The sequence below is a fragment of the Sitophilus oryzae genome, unplaced genomic scaffold, assembly GCF_002938485.1.
Source record: "Sitophilus oryzae breed Bouriz unplaced genomic scaffold, Soryzae_2.0 scaffold_1500_pilon_pilon, whole genome shotgun sequence".
Lineage (NCBI taxonomy): Eukaryota > Metazoa > Arthropoda > Insecta > Coleoptera > Curculionidae > Sitophilus > Sitophilus oryzae.
In genome coordinates, this window is record NW_022146171.1 from 3,550,700 (window position 1) to 3,568,999 (window position 18,300).

Here is an 18,300-nt window from a genome sequence, read left to right on the forward strand (position 1 = left end):
CGGTATAGTGGAGGGATCTTCAGCTGTTCTGTTGTATGTTTTCGTGTTCGGGTACGTAAGAAGGAATGTCGTAACGTGAACTTGAGCACCCGATATATGTAATCTCTTGCAAAAATTATCGTCTCTTTATAGGCAATAAAACGTTCATTAATGTGGCGCCTAGATAGACACGGACGCGCTACAAATAATCGTAAATTATAATGAGAGCCGATGATGATTATTAAAAATAATTACAACAATAAATGAAATCTGTGCGTGCGTGTGTGTATGTGTGCGAGTTTCGATTACGATGAGAATTTTTCGCATGCTCGCCGTGTTGAAATTAATAACAATTTCTCCGATTAGAATATTCAAATTGAATAAACACAAAACATGTTAGAGAATGATTGATAAACATTTTAGAATATCAGGAACGATTAATTTTTCAAGACATTCAGACATAACGCAAATAATTTAAATAGACAAACTTACTATAGATAAAAGGAAGGTATCCCCAAGACATACAAACTAGATGAGACTTAGAGTTTCCAAACCGTGATGCCGGAATCTCAAAAAATTTAAATGCCCAATCTAAAATGATTCGACTTTTTACACTTTAGTCTTTCAAAAATCATATTTTATTTATACCAAGCAGAATGGCAGAATGTCAATATCTAAAAGTTTTATTTCCATGTTTGCTATATATTATTGTATTTTTTTATCTTGCACCGAAAGCAAGACAAGACTAGCGTTTGATCTGACCGACGAGTGCAAGAGTTCCGCAAGACCAAGGCCAAGTATGCATACTCTTACGGTCTTGCAGTGTCTTACAGCGCCCAAGCTGTCAGAGTATATGACGATATCTCCTGCTGGTCTTTCAGCGATTTTCCCTCATATACCATAACCTGGCTGCTTCCTTTATGGTGTAAACCTCTGTTTATAGAACATTACAGCCATCCGATACCCTTAAAGATCGTGGGATGTCTAGTTCCTCCATGAGTTCCTCTAAGAAGATGCCTATACCTGTGCCTCCTGAAGTTACGGAAGCATCTGTGTAGACTGCTATCGCTTGAGTGTTCATTACTCGGTTGCTTTCTCATGTTTTTCTTGTCGGGATGTGATTCCTTATCTTTGTTCCAAAATCATGTTGGGTGGGCATATAGTCCGTTTTCTGGTCTAACAGATGATAAACATGATTTTCCCTCTCATTGGCAATATCCTCGAGTGACCGTAGTTGGTCTGGTTCCACAGATTAGATTCCCTTAATCTTAGGGTAACCTTAGCGGCCAGATCCTTCACGAGCCAGTCGATTGATTGCAAGTCCAGAATTACTTTTATGTTCCTTGCTATAGTTGTACCTAGAGCTGCTACTCGCTGTATTTTTGTGAGGCTTTTTGAACTGAAGTTGAAGGAATGAACATAGTTAATCACATGCTAAGTGAAATGAACTGGTCTCCTCCATTTTAAGAAAGCGATTCCCAAACAACAACAAATTGTTGATAAGACCTTAAATTCCTATTGGTTATCGCATTTTTGCCGATGTTTCTATTTGTTTAATGGCAGTTTGTTTAAATTTTCGGTCAAACGATAAGACGTTTAGATATCATTACCCTATACAAACTGAATAATAATGATAATAAAAGTAGTATCATTATGATATATTTTACTGTTCCGGAGATACTCAATAAATACGAAATTTATCCGCCATGTAAGAGTTCAGCCCTCTATGGAATTAAAAGTACATAATGTATTATATTAAACGTTAATATAATATATGTAACCAACCAAATGTCAGAACCTAACCAAATGTCAGAAGATATAAAATTTAAATTGGGCTATAGCGTGACTACTCATTCACAGTTAACCTACTTTGTAATTTTTTGTATACCCATAGCTACTTTTAAAACGGGCCACACATTATACAATTTATCGTACAACACAAATTTGGTTCAACCGTTTGAACGAAGGATCGGAGGCACTGTTGTCCACGAACTTAAACTACTAGTCTGTCTAATATCTGTCGTACAATAAATCGTTTCCCAGTTGATTTTGTCTGGTTCGCCATGGCTTTGTGTTAGTCAAAAAGCTAGTTAGTCAATAAATAGCTGCAATTGTGGTAGTTTTTTTTAGTCGAAGATGAAAAACCCTCCTAAAAATTGTAATCAAATATTCCAAAGTAGCATCTGCTTTTATTTCTTTAAATTTTTCCAATATATTTTCATAACATGCACTTCTTTAATTTTTGTTTAAGTATTCGTAAATTTTTACATCCCACACACCATGCATGGGAACGATATATTTTGATAAATTCTGACCAAAACTTTTTATTTTCAATTTTTATGAACTGTATTGTACTTATTTGCCACGAGAAATGTTTAGATTTCGTTTCAACAAGAAGTGCTTGCACACAAACTATCAAACCTATCGTATCTACTACTGCGTTGTATTACAGATTTTATGCATGCTGTACTTCCGTACGAAACGACAGAGTCGAGCTGCAAGTTATACTACAATGCCACTAACTATCCAACCATTGATCCAACGGTCGAAACGATTTGGAGCTGTACAACTTGTAGTACGATAAATCGTATAATTTGTGGCCCGTTTAAACTTTGTTTGCGATTTCACTATCGTAGGTAATTTTATAACATAAATTTGGGTATTCTTTCTCATATATGCGGCATACCGAAATAAGACCACCGTATAGAGACACTTCTGTCTTTCTGTTCATTTTATTATAAAAAAGGGTACAATTATACAGGGTGAGTCTTAAATACGTACAAATATTTTCAGGGCTGGTAAATCTCGATAAAAGAAACATATTTTTTCTCTTTGCCGTTTTTCAAATAAATGTAAAATAACCGAGATATTTTACTTTGAAAATTTCCAAAAAAAATTTTTTTCCTAAAATTTTGAGAGCTACTGGATCTTTTTTAGGTTTTCTGTCTTGTAAATTTAATCTACTACCTATGTTGCCGTATTATCAACAAATTATATTTTTAACTAAAAACTAAAAAAAATCCTAAAAATTTTTCAAAAAATTTAAAAAAAATATAGTACCCCTAAAAATATTTGCACTTACTTAAGACTCACCCTGTATAATTGAAAATTTGATATTCGTCTTGTACGACAACTTATATCGACATAAATTACATTTTGCATAATTTCCATGAAACTCACTAGAAATCCATAAAAAATATCTTTCTTCTTTTTAACAAGTTGGCGTCATACTAAAGTATAAAAATCTTTTCTACCAAATTTCTAATTTTATATGTTTTGTATAATAATCCTTTAAGCGAGCGTAATTTATTAAATATTAAAATATTAACAGATAAAACAGCAAGACAGAATGATTAATATTAATATTCTCATGGGCGCCGGAAGAATGAAATTTAGGGGGGGGGGCAAGGTAAAAATGAATAAAAAATTGACATTTTTGGTAATTATTGGGAAAACTGAAAATCGTCCAATTTTCACCAAAATTGGTATACACCCTATTTTGAAGTCGTAGATTACGAATCTGAACTTTTTTCTTGGCGGTCTCTTACCGTTTTTCAGAAAACCGTAAAATATTTTCAATATCCAATTTTTCTTAATTTCTCATATTTTTAACGTTTTCTAGCACATATTTTGTTAGGTATTCAATAATCAATAATGTTTTTGCTATTTTCTGTTACTTTTTTAACCAATTCTATGCATAATAGAGAAAAATTTGCTAAAATAAATTTGTAAACAATCTGAAAATGTTAGGTTACAGCTTTGTTCGGGTTCTTGTTATTACCGATTCTGACTGAACCGTCCAAGAACTCTGCAGCGCATGCGCAAATGAAATAATGTCTTCATATTTCCTTCTGCGCATACGCATCACAGTTCTAGGACGGTTCAGAATCGGTAATAAGAGAAACCCGAAGTAAGTTTATGTGTTTCTGGCATTTAAAGCAACGTTGCCAATGCTAAACCTAAATTTAGCGTGTTTTTTTCGCTCATTCTGGAATTACGAAAGGCGGTCGCCAGAAGAACGGCTCCTTCCCATAACTGCTATTTTACCAACGAGATCTGACTATTTATACCCACGAAGTTGCACGAAAGAGTTTTGATTGCATTGGTTACAACTTCCATGCAGAGGGTGTTAATCTTTTGTTGTTATATTATTAGATTAACTAAAAAAAGATTAACCCCCTCCGCAAAGAAGTTAAAACCAATGCAATCAAAACTCTTCCGCGTAATTTTGTGGATATAGGTGTATATTTAATTATTGTCGATCTCATAATAGGTAATTTATTTAAAATCCCTAATCACCCGAAAAAATAGAAGATATGGCAACGTTGTAAATTTTCAAATTTCTAGATTAGGTCTAGAATATATTTGTCTCTCTTATTACATAGGAGAGAGAAAGAAGGATATATCAAATGTCAAACTTCCATCTGGTCTCAATTTTCTTTGCTATTTTGTTAAGAAAAGTGTTTTTCAGTAAAATGTTGGACACTTTTCTATCCCCAATCAAGTGTGGCTTTTATATAAACTTTAATATAATGAAAATAGAGTGAAATTATTACTTTATAGGGCCGAAATAAAGAAAAATTCAATGTTGAAATAATTTTCCGTTTTTCTGAAAAACGGTAAGAGACCGCCAAGAAAAATAGTAGATATAGATTCGTAATCTACGACCTCAAAATAGTGTGTATAGCAATTTTGGTGAAAATCGGACGATTTCCAATTTTCCCAATAATTACCACATTTTTTATTATTTGACAGGTAACACCTAACAATTTCATAATAATGATTATTTTTTTACAGATGGATGTAAGAAGATAGCTTTTATTTTTATTGTTTCAGTGATCCAGGGGGGGGGGCAAATGCCCCCTCTTGCCCCCCCTGTCCGGCGCCCATGAATATTCTACTTGGACGAGACCATTCTGTGAATACATCACGTAATCATATACCGCCCATGTTAATCTTATGGTGTTATGGCAACTTTCGACTTAAAATATTACGGGGATAAACGGTTGCATTTCTATCACACTTGGATCGCTATATAATTCACGGTTTATTTTTATATTGTTAAGAACTGAATTGCTACTTTTATTTCATTGTGAAAATATCGCAGGTAGTGATTGTTCCCCATCTCTATTAGGATGGTTTGCAAATTATGAAACTTACGGTATTTACATACGAACATTGCAAGTTAATTTTTTGTTTTAACTAAATAGATAATTATTTATTTTGTAGTTGGAATATTGTTATACACTATTTACTAATAAAAACTAAAAGTACTTACTCAAAATGATTATGATTTAAGGATAGTTCCTCTATGGTTGCATTGAGTTCAGCAAATGCGCGATACTGCAGATCTTGCATGCTGGATTTATTTAATTTCAGGTGAATCCGGTCTGATGGTGAGAAGAAACCCCTGAATATATCCAGAACCTGGAAAAGGTACATATTTTTAGAAACAGAAATCATAAGGAATTATTCATAGCTTTATAGCCATTTCATTGTCATGCAGTAAGATAGGAATTGGCAATAGTTAGAAAATAGTAGTTATTTTCTATAGTTTCTAAAATAAGTCGATTACTTTATGGAATTAATGGAAACGTTCTCAATAAATTTATGATGAGCAAATTCTAGACCAAGACCAAAACTCCTTTAGTCTTAATCTTGCAGTCTAACAAGGTCTTAATCTTGGTCTTGCAGAGTCCGTCATGGTCACTTTTCTAATAGATTTTTATTAGAGGCATTTTCTACATAGAAAATCTTTAAATAAATAGTATTTCAAGAAATTTAATGGAACTGAAACTTTAAAGAAAGAAACAATATTTGTCTGATGATAAATTTTATTTTTCAATATACAGGGTGAGTCTTAAATAAGTTCCAATATTTTAGGAGTAGAATATTTCGACGCCAGAAACACGATTAAGAGGTTTTAAAAAAAAATTCCAAAAATTTTCGAAAACATTTTTGGATTTTTTTCTTAGTTTTTAGTTAAAAAACATAATTTCTTAATAATATGGCAACATAAAAAAATAGAAAAATCAATATTGGAGCTATCTCTGAGAGACAAAGTACCGAATATTGAAAAATACGGGGGGAAGCAGGCAGAACAAAAGTCATGGATGCCATAGAGAAAAAAACTACTTTGAAATAGAATTGGGCAGGGCACATTGCAAGGCTAAACGATCACCGATGGATGAAGAAAATAATAGAATGGAGACCAAGACCACCAAAACAAGATGCATTCAGGAGCAGAGGCCGTCCTCCAACCAGATGGCATTACAACTTAAGGCGTATCCACAGTAACTGGATGCAAATAGCTCAAGATAGGGAGTTATGGAAGCAAAAGAGGGAGACCTACGTAAAGCAGTGGACTTTAATGGCTGGTTGATGATGATGATGATGGCAACATAGCTAGTAGATTTACCCAGAAAAGATCCAGTGGTTCTCAAAATTTAAGCAAAAAATCATATTTTGGGAAATCTTCTTAAGTAAAATAACTATTTGGACTCAATTAAAAAACGGTAAAGAGAAAATATGTTTCTTTTATCAAGATCTACCAGCCCTAAAAATATTTGTACTTATTTAAGACTCACCCTGTATATTGAATCAGCATTGAGCCCTTTAGAATGTTATGCCAAAACCGGAAAACGCTATTTGCAATAAATTCAAACAATAATTTTGAACAGGTATCTAACATTTATCATACTTTTTATTTGAATTGTTGCAAAAATATGAGCGCCTTAAGCTTGATTTTCATGCATCCGTTATCCGACGATACGTTGATACGATATTAATTTCATTGGTTGTATTTAAAGGCTTCGATTGGTTAACCGTTTCTAACCAATTAAAGTCTTTAAATTCAACCAATAAAATTAATATCGTATCATCGTATCGTCGGATAACGGATGCATGAAAATCAAGCTTTATTCGCCAAAAACATACGGAAATATTCGGTATGTGAAAAATTGCTATAAAAGCTTTTAGAAAATATGGCGGTCTTGTAAGACCACTGCGAAGACCAGTCTCGCTCATCACTAGACAAATAATAGGGTGTTTTGGTTTGGTTTGGTTTGGTCTTTTAGAGTTTTAACGGACAGAACTGTTAAAAAAATGTTTCAAAAAGGTCGTATTTCAAAATTCACTAGGTATAGATTAAAACAATGTGGTATTTTTAAAAGAAGAATATAAATATTAAATTGGGGCTGCAACCTTTAGTCTTACAATAGCGAAATAAAACACTAATTCACTTCTCCTTCTTACAGTGCCATACTGTAGGTAGAGCGTCGACTACCTCTCGCATGTACTTGTGATGTGTGTCATCAGTGTTTCACAAGTACACGGGACCTACAGTTTATCGCTGACTCCGAACGGCACTATTTTAGAGGCTGTACAAGCCTCTCTGCGGCTCGTTGGTCGCTCTATTTAGATAAATAAATATTTTTATTTAAATAAATAAGGCGACCGTACTGGTTAGGGATCGAACCCATGATCGAACCCAGTCGATCGACACACTACCGCTGGAGCTACGGCCTGCCACACTAATTCACTACAATACACAAAAAAAACTTTATTTTAAACACTGGACGCGCGTTTCTCTAACCATGTTACCATCATCAGCAAATGATTAAAAATGTTTTTCAATTAACCATGTTAGTTCAATTAGCCATGTTAGTTCAATTAACCATTGTTCATCAGTATATGAACAATTTTTGCGAAATGCGCGTCCTGTGATTTGGTGTATTGTAGTGAATTAGTGTTTTACTTTGGTGAAGAATATAAAAGGTAAATCTCTCTACAAAAGAAAAATAAATGTATCGAATGTCATGTATGTAAAAACCATGACTTTATAATGTGAAAATAAGTTCATATTTGTTACCAGGGGCGGATACAGGAATTTATTTTAGGGGGGGAGGCAAACAAAATGTAATGTAGAATATGCTTTTTAGAGTGCAATTTTTAACCCAAAAGCCTAATAATTAACCCAATTTATATATTTTAAGGGGGGGGGGGCCTTGGCCACATGGGCCCTCCCTCTGTATCCGCCACTGTTTGTTACATTATTAAGGGCAAAATAAACCTCTAATTCACCACAATATCAAATTTTACAGAATTATTAACAGAACTGTAAACTTTGACAAGACACCAAAACGCTTTACTTTTGCACTGGACGGGCGGTTCGCTAGCCATCTTCGCTAGCCAATCATCACCAGACGATTAATCATAAACTAATTTCTACAAATTGAGGGTTTGTATAGGCGCTCATTTGGCACTGACCAAGCATGGCAAAACTTGCCAAGCAAGTCAAAACCAATTGAGCGTAGCGTAAAAATTAGTTACCGAGACAGTACTAGAGCAAGAGGAACAAAAAAACTGGACTATTATCCCTGTTGTATTTATTAATTTTGATGCTCTCATATGCATCTAATTTCCTGTAATTTGAGACTTATTTAATTAATTTTAAATTATTAATATGTCTACAATGATCTTAATCAACAATATGTTAAGCAACGCAAGATTTATCTGTCTACCATATCTTATCTTATGTTCTTTAAATCTAGTTAATATTGATCTGTTTGAGTTTGCCCAACATATTTCTGATTACAATCTTTACATGTAATTTCATATTTACCCGACCTTTCCAGTGGAGATGTTTATCTTTTTGGCTCGCTTGGCTAGTTTTGCCACGCTTAGTCAGTGCCAACTGAGTGCCTATATAAACGCTAAATTTGTAGGTATTAGTTTAGTTTTAAGTATCTGGCTGATGATGCTAACATGGTTAGCGAAACGCGCGTCTAATGCCAAGTAAAGTGTTTTGGTCTATTGTGATGAATTAATGTTTTATTTTGCTTTTGTAACACCAAACGTTCCAACCCCCAAATGTAATTAATTACTAACTTAAAATCTGAAATACGAAAACGTATATATAAAGCTTACTTATACAGGGTGACAACAAAATCTATTTACAAAGCGCAATTCATTTTATAAAATAAATTGAAACTTTAAAAGTTCAAATTTGGTAAAAATATTATAAGCATAATAATTAAACACATTACATAAAAAAATTCAAATATCTATCTAGAGTCAACATTTATATTTTGTCAATAATGACATGTAGTGAAAATTTACATTCCAAATATCTTGAAAACGGTTAGTACGATTTTTACCAAGAAGCATGAAGCCTTTTTTACGTAAAAAACGGCGAAAATGTATATTTTTCCAGTTAGTAGTTTTATACCGATATAGAGGAAAAGCTGTTACTCTTCAAACCAGTTATAAATATGTGGTTGGTAATGTCAAAAAAAACCACATGCCAATTTTCATCCAAATATCGACATAGTTCAGAAATTATTTGCGAAAAATCGAAATAAAAATTAAACTTCTACACAATATATCTCCGAAATGAAGCCATTTGGGGACATGCATTTATACGATTTTTTTCCCTTATTTTTATATGTTGGCGAAGTCTTCCGAATACAATTCGCACCACCCTGTATAGTAGACAGTTTTCGAAAATATTATCAGTATATAAGCTTACCTGGCTGTATGTTGTCATTTTCTCGCATTCTATAATGACGGACTTTGATAATGGAATGGAATGTGTGCACGTACAAGGTAAGATGTCCCTCCATATCGGACACTGAAACGCCAATGAAACACCGAGCAAAGCAGAGTAAAATACTGACAGAAAATACATCTTCTTAGCCATCTTTAGTTCTTTCTTTTATTCTGAAAATAAATTAAAAAAATCGGTTTGTTTCAATCAAAATCTTTTGAGTTCAGATACAAAGTACGTTGTTGAATGACAGCGCTATAGGTACTATGGGCCTCTAAGACTCTAAGAATGGCATTTCTGTTTTATTTTGCCAGTAAGAGTTAATTCTAGTATACCAAAATGAATTCGAGATTTTTCTGAAATTTTATATCATATATTATTCTCACCAGTTTTTTTGCTAATGGCTTACTTGACTTTTATCTATTACACAAAAGATTTTAACATTCTTTCAAAAAAGTGACCTGAGATAAATGATTTATAATATAAAAATGCGACTTGCTACAAATGTCAGATTTGACATTAATATCTTGGCTTGTCTACAACAAAAAACAAACAAAAAAGCTTATAGATACTGGAACATGGGTTTTTGATTTAAGCTTCATTCAGAACCTCGCAATTGGTGGAATAAATTAGTGGTTTCAATTACACTTTATACTTTTTAGTTTACGATCATGTCTAAAAACACAATTAAAATTAATAGAATATGCTAGGATATTCCAGCCCAATAGCTTGCGGTAGTCAGTTGTATCCACAGAGGAAGCCAAATATTTAGCTTATAAAACAATAAACTTTTGATTTCTAACCACAATGTCTCTTGGCGGATGATATCAGAAGTTTAAATCAAAAACCCATGTTTCAGTATCTATACGCTTTTTTGTTTGTTTTTTGTTGTAGACAAGGCAAGACATTAATGTCAAATCTGACATTTGTAACAAGACACCTTTGCAAGACACATAGGTCTATCAAGTAGTTTCTATAAAGCTTCATTCAGAACCTCCCAATTAGTGGAATAAATCAGTGGTTTCAATTACACTTTATACTTTTTAGTTTACGATCAGTCACAATGTCTAAAAAACACAATTAAAATTAATAAAATATCCTAGCAATAACTTGCTGTAGTCTGTTGTATCCATAGAGAAAGCATAATATTTAGCTTATAAAACAATAAACTTTTGTTTTCTAACCAAAATTTTTCTTGACGGGTGATAATCAAAGGCCAAAATGACATTCCCCGCAAATTTTGAAGTATAATTACTGGAAAAGTCAAAATCCTAGTAGAATCCTTTGTCTAAGATGGTAACATGATGGTAACAGATGTTAAAAAAACATTAAAAGAATGTAACAACCTTATTGATTTTTCTTTAAAGAGAAAATTGCAAGTATCCAATCCCTCATTACCAAAATTGTATGCTTTGCCAAAAATTCATAAACCGGACAAGTCTATGCGCCCAATTGTTTCGGCTGTAGGTTCTCCGACTTGCGTTGGTTATCAAGGGAGTTCGAAAATTTACCTAATCATGAACCTTCTATCTCAGTTAAAAATAATATTGAATTCATTAACAAAATTAAAAATATAACATTGCATGAAGGTTTTTTTTAACTTTTATGATTATGACTATGATTGTCATTACGACTACATAAATGTTGTATAAATCCGGCATAACTTGCGGAAAGACCTAATTATCACTTAAAAAAAATGTATCATTTCTTACTTTCAAGAAATCTCAAATTCAAGAAATCTTGCAAGACTCTTGAAATTTCTTGCATATTAAAGTCTTGTCTTCAAGACAAGAAATTTTAAAAGTCTTGTCTTGAATTTCTTGCAAGAGTCTTGGTCTTGCAAGACTTTTTCAAGACTTTTGTACAACAATACTTGTAGTATAAGACTTGTAGTATAAGACGGTATTACTTGCCAAATTTCAAAGTTCTAAGGCAATGGAAATTCACTATAAATTTTGATTCCCTTCAGAGTGTCGAAATATACGTTTTTTCTGGCATAAACAGCCATATTTTTTTTACGTTGACTTAGAATTTTGATTTTTGTACACATTCAAGGGATAGCTTATAATAGACCTAGTATCTGTGTGGTTTAAATTTTAAGTCGATATATCCACGCGTTCCTTAGATAAACAGTCTTGACAGACAGACGGACGGACGGACAGGCAAAGTGATCCTATAAAGGTTCCGTTTTTTTTTATTTTGAGATACGGAACCCTAAAAATAATTTGTTAAAAGTTCGCCCTTCTACTTATAAACCAATTTTTTTACTTTACGTGATTTCCGACCAATCTTAGCACTACTAAAATATGTCTTTTCAAAAGCAAATAACAATATTTGAAAAATTTATTAACAAGTGTAGAATATAGCTGAACATAATTTAAAAATATATTATTTGAAAAAATATTAGTTTTTTGGAAAAAAGGACTATGATTTTTTTAAAGAACACATGAGAAGAACATTCAACTAACTGTGTTTTAGGAAATATTATGGAAACAGTCAACTTTTAGAGAAAAATATGAAGAAATTTTACTTCAAACTTTACAGAAAAATACGCAGTCGATTAAAAACTTTTTACAAAAAAAAACAAACATGTATTAAAAATATTTTGCATATTTCAGGTATACCTACTTCAAATATTTTCTTTCAGATTGTGAAAACTTGATTGATATTGATAAAAACTGGTTATATACGTACAAATATACCTATTACAATAATGTAATATCAAAAATATGTGGCACTAAGGTCCGGTTGTACAAACATTGCTTAAACTGGAGTTCAAGTAAACTCTGAACGCTGAACCCGGAAATTCTGTTTAGGTATATTTTTCTTGTAGTATAGGATTATTAAAAGCCCAGTTTAATCCTCGAAAAGGGCTAGATCAATTTCAATAGTAAAATACCTAATTTTTGAACTCTATTTTTTTTACCTGAACTCACCCTGAACTGAGTATATACGACCAGGCCTAAACAGTCATCCTCAAACGACTATTTTTTATCTTGTTAAAGCTCAATTGTACAAATATAGCTTAAATTCGAGTTCAAGTGAACTTTAAATTCTATTTAGGTATATTTTTCTTGTAGTCCCGTGTAATCGAAAACAAAACTGCGCCCAATTGGCTTGGAAATGACGATCGATGAAATTAAAATCCTAGTTTAATCCTCGAAACGGGCTGACTCAATTTTAATCGTCAAAAACTTAATTTTGGAACTAAGTTCATCGATAAGAAGTCATTAAATAACCTATTAAAATTTTGAACTTACTTTAAATCTGAACTCAGCCTGAATCGAGAATGTACAGGGTGGGTCAAATTCAATGCTTTTAAATGGAAACATCCTTTTCTATAGGAGATAGACAAAAACTAATATCTGCGTCTGGAGCTCAATTTTTGTCAAAAACATGATGGTGAAAACCGCATATCTATATCTGTTACCGTTTCGGAGTTACGGGGTGTTTTTCAAAAATATGCATTTTTAACAAATCGCTGTAACTTTTTTGCTATGGAAAATTTTGTATTTTTATAAAAACATTTCCAAAGCACCTTTTTACGTAGAATTTAATGGTTTAAGTATAATTTTTTTTTAAATAGATAATTTAAGAATTATCAACAGAAAATTTGATTTTTCATATGGGATACCCTGTATATTTTTAATTTATTGAAAATAATTTAAAATTACCTTTCCAAAAATATAACACACTTGATATTTTGCTCGATTCCTCTTCGAGATATAGAGTATATAAAAATTCGCCCACTTTAAATAAGTAGGCTTTGAACGGCACCGGCTGTAATGCAAAAAAATTCTAGCTGTGAGCATCAATTAAAACGAAAATAATATTTGCTATGAGAGATGCAGAATTTTATAACAATTTAAAATATATTTAACCAACATCAACACATTTAAACTATATCTAACAACAATAAAAATAAATAGCAAACCAAGACATGAGATTTTGCTACAGGTGTTCGACATATCCACCGTCTTCTGTTTATGGACAGACGGGGCAGTTTTTTAACATTTCTCGCGGAATTCATTAACTCTGTGGGGGTGAAAGATACCCTCTTATAACTCCTAAGTATTTCTAATTCTTGTCTAGATTATACAGAAGAATAAGGAACCTTTATAATTCCGCAAATATATTCATAGGATTAGATCCATTGTCCATGGGCACTAAGGCTGGGATCTTGGTTAGCTATTCAATTATTCTTGAAATTGGCTGCAAAAATTTGCTGGTAACTTCAGCGTTCAGAGGCGGTGCGTCGTCTTGCTAGAAAAATATGTTTCCGAGTTCCATTAAGGGCATATCATCAATAAGGGGTCCAAAGCCTACTAGTTAAAATTGGCGAACTTTTAAAAATTCTGTATTTCGAAGGGGATTATAACAAAATATTAAGTGTGCTATATTTTTGGAAAGGTAATTTTTAATTCTTTTCAGTTAATTAAAAATATAGAGGGTGTCCCAAATAAAAAGTCAATTATTCTGTTGATAACTCTTAAATTATTAATTTTAAAAAAATTATACTTAAACCATTAAATTCTACGTAAAAAGGTGCTTTGTAAATGTTTTCATAGAAATACAAAATTTTCCATAGCAAAAAGGTTACAGCGATTTGTTAAAAATGCACATTTTTGAAAAACACCCCGTATCACCGAAACGGTAACAGATATTGATGTGCGGTTTTCAAAATTGAGCTCCAGACACTGATATTAGTTTTCGTCTATCTCCTATAGAAAAAGGTGTTTCCATTTAAAAGCGTCGAATTTGACCCACCCTGTACAACCGGACCTTAATATTAGTTAGCAATTAATAAGTGAAAATGCAATCATATGTTTAATCCAAAATTTTGGTAGTCCAGCGTGCTTTGCTTGATGACATCCTTGTCTATATTAATCAAGGATGACATTAAGAAGAATGATAAAATAATTTAATTCTTTGATATACAGTATGTCCCCGGATAGTCTTTACACGAGGAAAAACTTTCTTATTATTGACTTTTTGAGAAAAATGCATTCTTCATAAAAATGTTTGCTTGTTCTAAAATGATTAATCCCGTTTATACTTTTCCAAATTTCTATACCGTTTTAAAGAAAATTGAAAAAAAACATGAAAACATAGGTGATTTTTCCTAAAAACAAAGTCCTAAGTCAACGTGAGTCAGTAGTGAAGTCCTAAAAAACAAAAGTCTTTTATATGGTAATATAATTTCGATTTCATTCTTTGATAGATGGTTATTATTAATTTTGATTAACGTCAACGATTTTGCTCTTGTTAAAGTATCACATTTTCCGATAACTATTATCACCTTTCCGTAGCATTGAACTAAAAAAAATTGTGCTGCTTGCTTTTTTAACATTTTAAAACTGACTTGGTGAAACTGACTAAATATGAAAATAAAAATAAACGAAAAATACGAATAAATATACGAAATTATATTACCATAGAAACACGTTTTGATCTTAGGACTTGACCAGTATTACACTATCAAAGATCTTTTATAAAAGATCTTTGACAAAGAAATTTCATACTATAATACAGGCAAAAATCAACTATATTTTCATGTTTTTTTTTCAATTTTTCTCTAAAATGGTATAGAAATTTGTAAAAGTATAACAAACAAACAAAAATGTTAATGAAGAATGCATTTTTCTCAAAATGTCAATAATAAGAAAGTTTTCCTCTTGTAAAGGTAATCTGGGGATATACTGTATGTTATATTGTTTAAGACTAGGTTGCACATGAATAAAATTTAATATTAAACTAACCATCTTTTATATCGTTATTCAAATTTTCTTCAAAAATCAAATAAAAATTCAGTATGTTGAGGTTGAGAATACGGTATGGTCGAAAAACGGCGTCCAATTGGCTTTGAAACCACGAGCAATGATATAGGTACCCCATACAATTTTACATACTCAATGACAATGATCTTCATTTCCAACTCATCTCTAACGCCGTTTTTCGTTTGTATGGTATTTAGTTGATAATTTAGAGATACCGACTGCTATTTTTTTATAGAGACAACCAATGATTTTAATTTTGAAAGAAAAATTAAACAGACCTGTTATTTTTAAATAACTGTATCGAGAAAACTCATCAGAGAGAGAAAAATAATAATCAGAGTAAAGGGGAACAAAATCTGAATTATTATAAAAGACAGACTTTTGTATAACAAACCTTGGTGTGATAATCTCGAAAAAATCCAAACACAAAAAAGCAACACTAAAAAGTCACATTAAAAAATCACTTTTTATTAAAAAACACTATTTTTTTCTCAAATTGTCCCCGTAAACAATTCTTTCGAGATATCGGAAATTGCTATGAGAAAAATCGCCCGGCTTTCCGATAACTAGTGTTGACAGTTGATTCCCGTTCGTCCGCTGACAACGTCTGGACCGCAACTGACCGACACCGCGAGTGGCGATCGCGGCGGCTGGCGCGCTCCAGGTCTCCAGCCGCCGCCGCCGCGACTCGACTTTGCCGCCGGCGAGGACATTCTTCGGCGGCGCCGAGGAAGACGCCGAAGAAGACGCCACGGCCGGCGGCGGTAGCGCCATTGGTGCAAGACGCCGCGCGCCAAAGACACGCCTACGCCGTCGTCCGTCGCCGACGGTCCAGGCCGCGTCCAGTCAAACTTTCGTTCTCTTCATTAATTTGTCGTTTTATTTTTCCCCTTGTACAATCCGCACAGATAACAACAAATTGTCTGCAGAAAAAGGCAATTGAAGGGGTGGCTGCAATAACCATGCAGGCAGCTCCATTTTAATAAATTTGTGGGAAATCGAAAAAGAGCTGCTCAGTTTGTGCTGCAAACCCAAAGAAAGGGTCTGCAAATCCAAAGCAGCTCCAACTAACGTCGCCATTTATGTAATATGTACTGTTATATTGAGAGAACTGATTTGGTTGTAACTGCAATTTTTCTACAGGGTAATTCATTAAAAATCCCATTTTCGAAAAAAGTGGAGCTGCCTAGTTATTGCAGCCACCCTTTCAATTTCTCTAGTTCTAGTACCATTCCTGCTGATTGATATGAATGATATGGAAAATGACTTCCTGAATCCAATCCTCCTGACTTCCATTTTCGCCCATTTGTAGATTGTAAGGTAAGGGAGAAGGTAATCTAAGGTAAGGGAGAAGGTGAATAAGTATATAGCACGAATGGTTGTCGTCTCGGCGTACTCAGTGATGAGTTCTGGTGTTTCCCCATTTTCCTCACAGAATCGACATTCGCGGTGTCTCTTAGCTTCAGTCTACTGAGGAGATCATTGTAGAGACAGTGTCTTGTTAAAAAATCCGTGACAATCCGAAGATTGTTCTTACTTAAATCAAAAAAAGTCTTGAGAAATGTCTTCCAGTCTCTTAGACCGTTGCAGGGTTCCAGTCGATATTACAGACAGTAAAAATGTAAAATTTTCTATATAGATTAAGGAAAAACATCGGATATTAGCACTTTATTACCTTATATAGATGTGGATTGACCTATGTTAAGCATAAAAATTTAATAAAACCTCTTTGTAACCGTAAAAATTAAGAAAATATAGGTATTTAAAATATTCCGAGCTAGCAGCCATCAGCCATTGACTTTTTGATTGACAGTTTGATCGACGACCTTCGCATACAATTTGCGACGTTGTCAATATAATGGTTTTATATGATTTTCTTTATCAAGCAATTTTGTTAATTTTACAAAATATTCCAGATAAAAATTAATATTTACTAGCATGTACCCGCGACTTCGTTCGCGTCGAATTAATCATTTGTAATGGTGATGATAAAGCAAAGCAAGAATTTCCATTAACATACAAACTGGATAAAATTTTCTCACATTTATGTCAGCATGAGAAAACAATATGGCGATATTATTATATAACTTGGTAATATTTAAGGGGTAGTTTCATCTCGTTGGAATTTGACTTTCGAAAAATCAGTTTGCCAAAAATAAGCTTTTTACGTCAAGCAGTTTAAGCAGAATCGTGGTTAATCAATTACTCAACTTTTTGGAACACCCTGTATGATCCTCCTAAAATAAATTATGCGTGTCCAAGCGTTTTCCCGAAAGACTAACCGTTTTTTAAATAATAAATATTGTAATATTTGAGGGACGTTTTCACCCTCTTGGAATTTGAGATTCGAGAAACCCCTCCTTATCGATCCGTTTGCCAAAAATTAGCTTTAAACGTGTATATTTTCGTGATTAATCAGTGAGCCACTTAAGGATTTTATATATTAGTATAGATTTGAGGGGCGTTTTTACCCTCTTGGAATTTGAGATTCGAGAAACCCCTCGTTATCGAACCTCTACACCCCACAGTCAATCCGTTTGCCAAAAATCAGCTTTAAACGTCAAGCAGTTTAAGCAGAATCGTGATTACTCAATGGCCATATTTTATGAAACACCCTGTATAAATTTTTAAAAAGTCTTTACATATGTACAACAAAATAAAATATACGTGTTTAAGAGTTTTTCCGAAAAACCCACCGCTTTTTAAATAAAAAATATTCTAATATTTGAGGGGTGGTTTCACCCCCTTAGAATTCGAGTTTCGAAAAATCCCTTCTTATCGAACCTCTACACCCTAAAGTCAATCCATTTTCCAAAAATCAGCTTTTTACGTCAAGCGCTTTAAGCAGGATCGTGATTAATCAATGGCCAGATTTTTCAAAACACCCTGTATACATTTTTAAAAAATCTTAAAATATGTAAAAAAAGAAAATAAAATATACGTGTTTAAGCGTTTTTTCGGAAACTTGACCGGTTTTTAAATAAAAAATATTATAAT

At 32.9% G+C, this 18,300-nt stretch overlaps 1 protein-coding gene across 2 annotated transcripts in view; it reads right to left on the reverse strand.

Annotated features, from left to right (window-relative positions):
* LOC115878159 (insulin-like growth factor-binding protein complex acid labile subunit) overlaps positions 1–15,970 on the reverse strand; it is a 73,620-nt gene extending 57,650 nt beyond the window's left edge. The window contains exons 1-3 of one of the 2 annotated variants that reach the window (XM_030894542.1): positions 15,698–15,970; positions 9,509–9,699; positions 5,258–5,406 (exon numbers count right to left, since the gene is read on the reverse strand). In XM_030894542.1, coding sequence (XP_030750402.1) covers positions 5,258–5,406; positions 9,509–9,679 — 320 coding nt within the window. In that variant the 5' untranslated portion in view covers positions 9,680–9,699; positions 15,698–15,970. Of the gene's footprint in view, positions 1–5,257; positions 5,407–9,508; positions 9,700–9,912; positions 10,010–15,697 lie in introns of those variants that run through there. The other variant, XM_030894543.1, reaches the window with a different exon arrangement.
* Between the last annotated feature and the right edge of the window lie 2,330 nt (positions 15,971–18,300).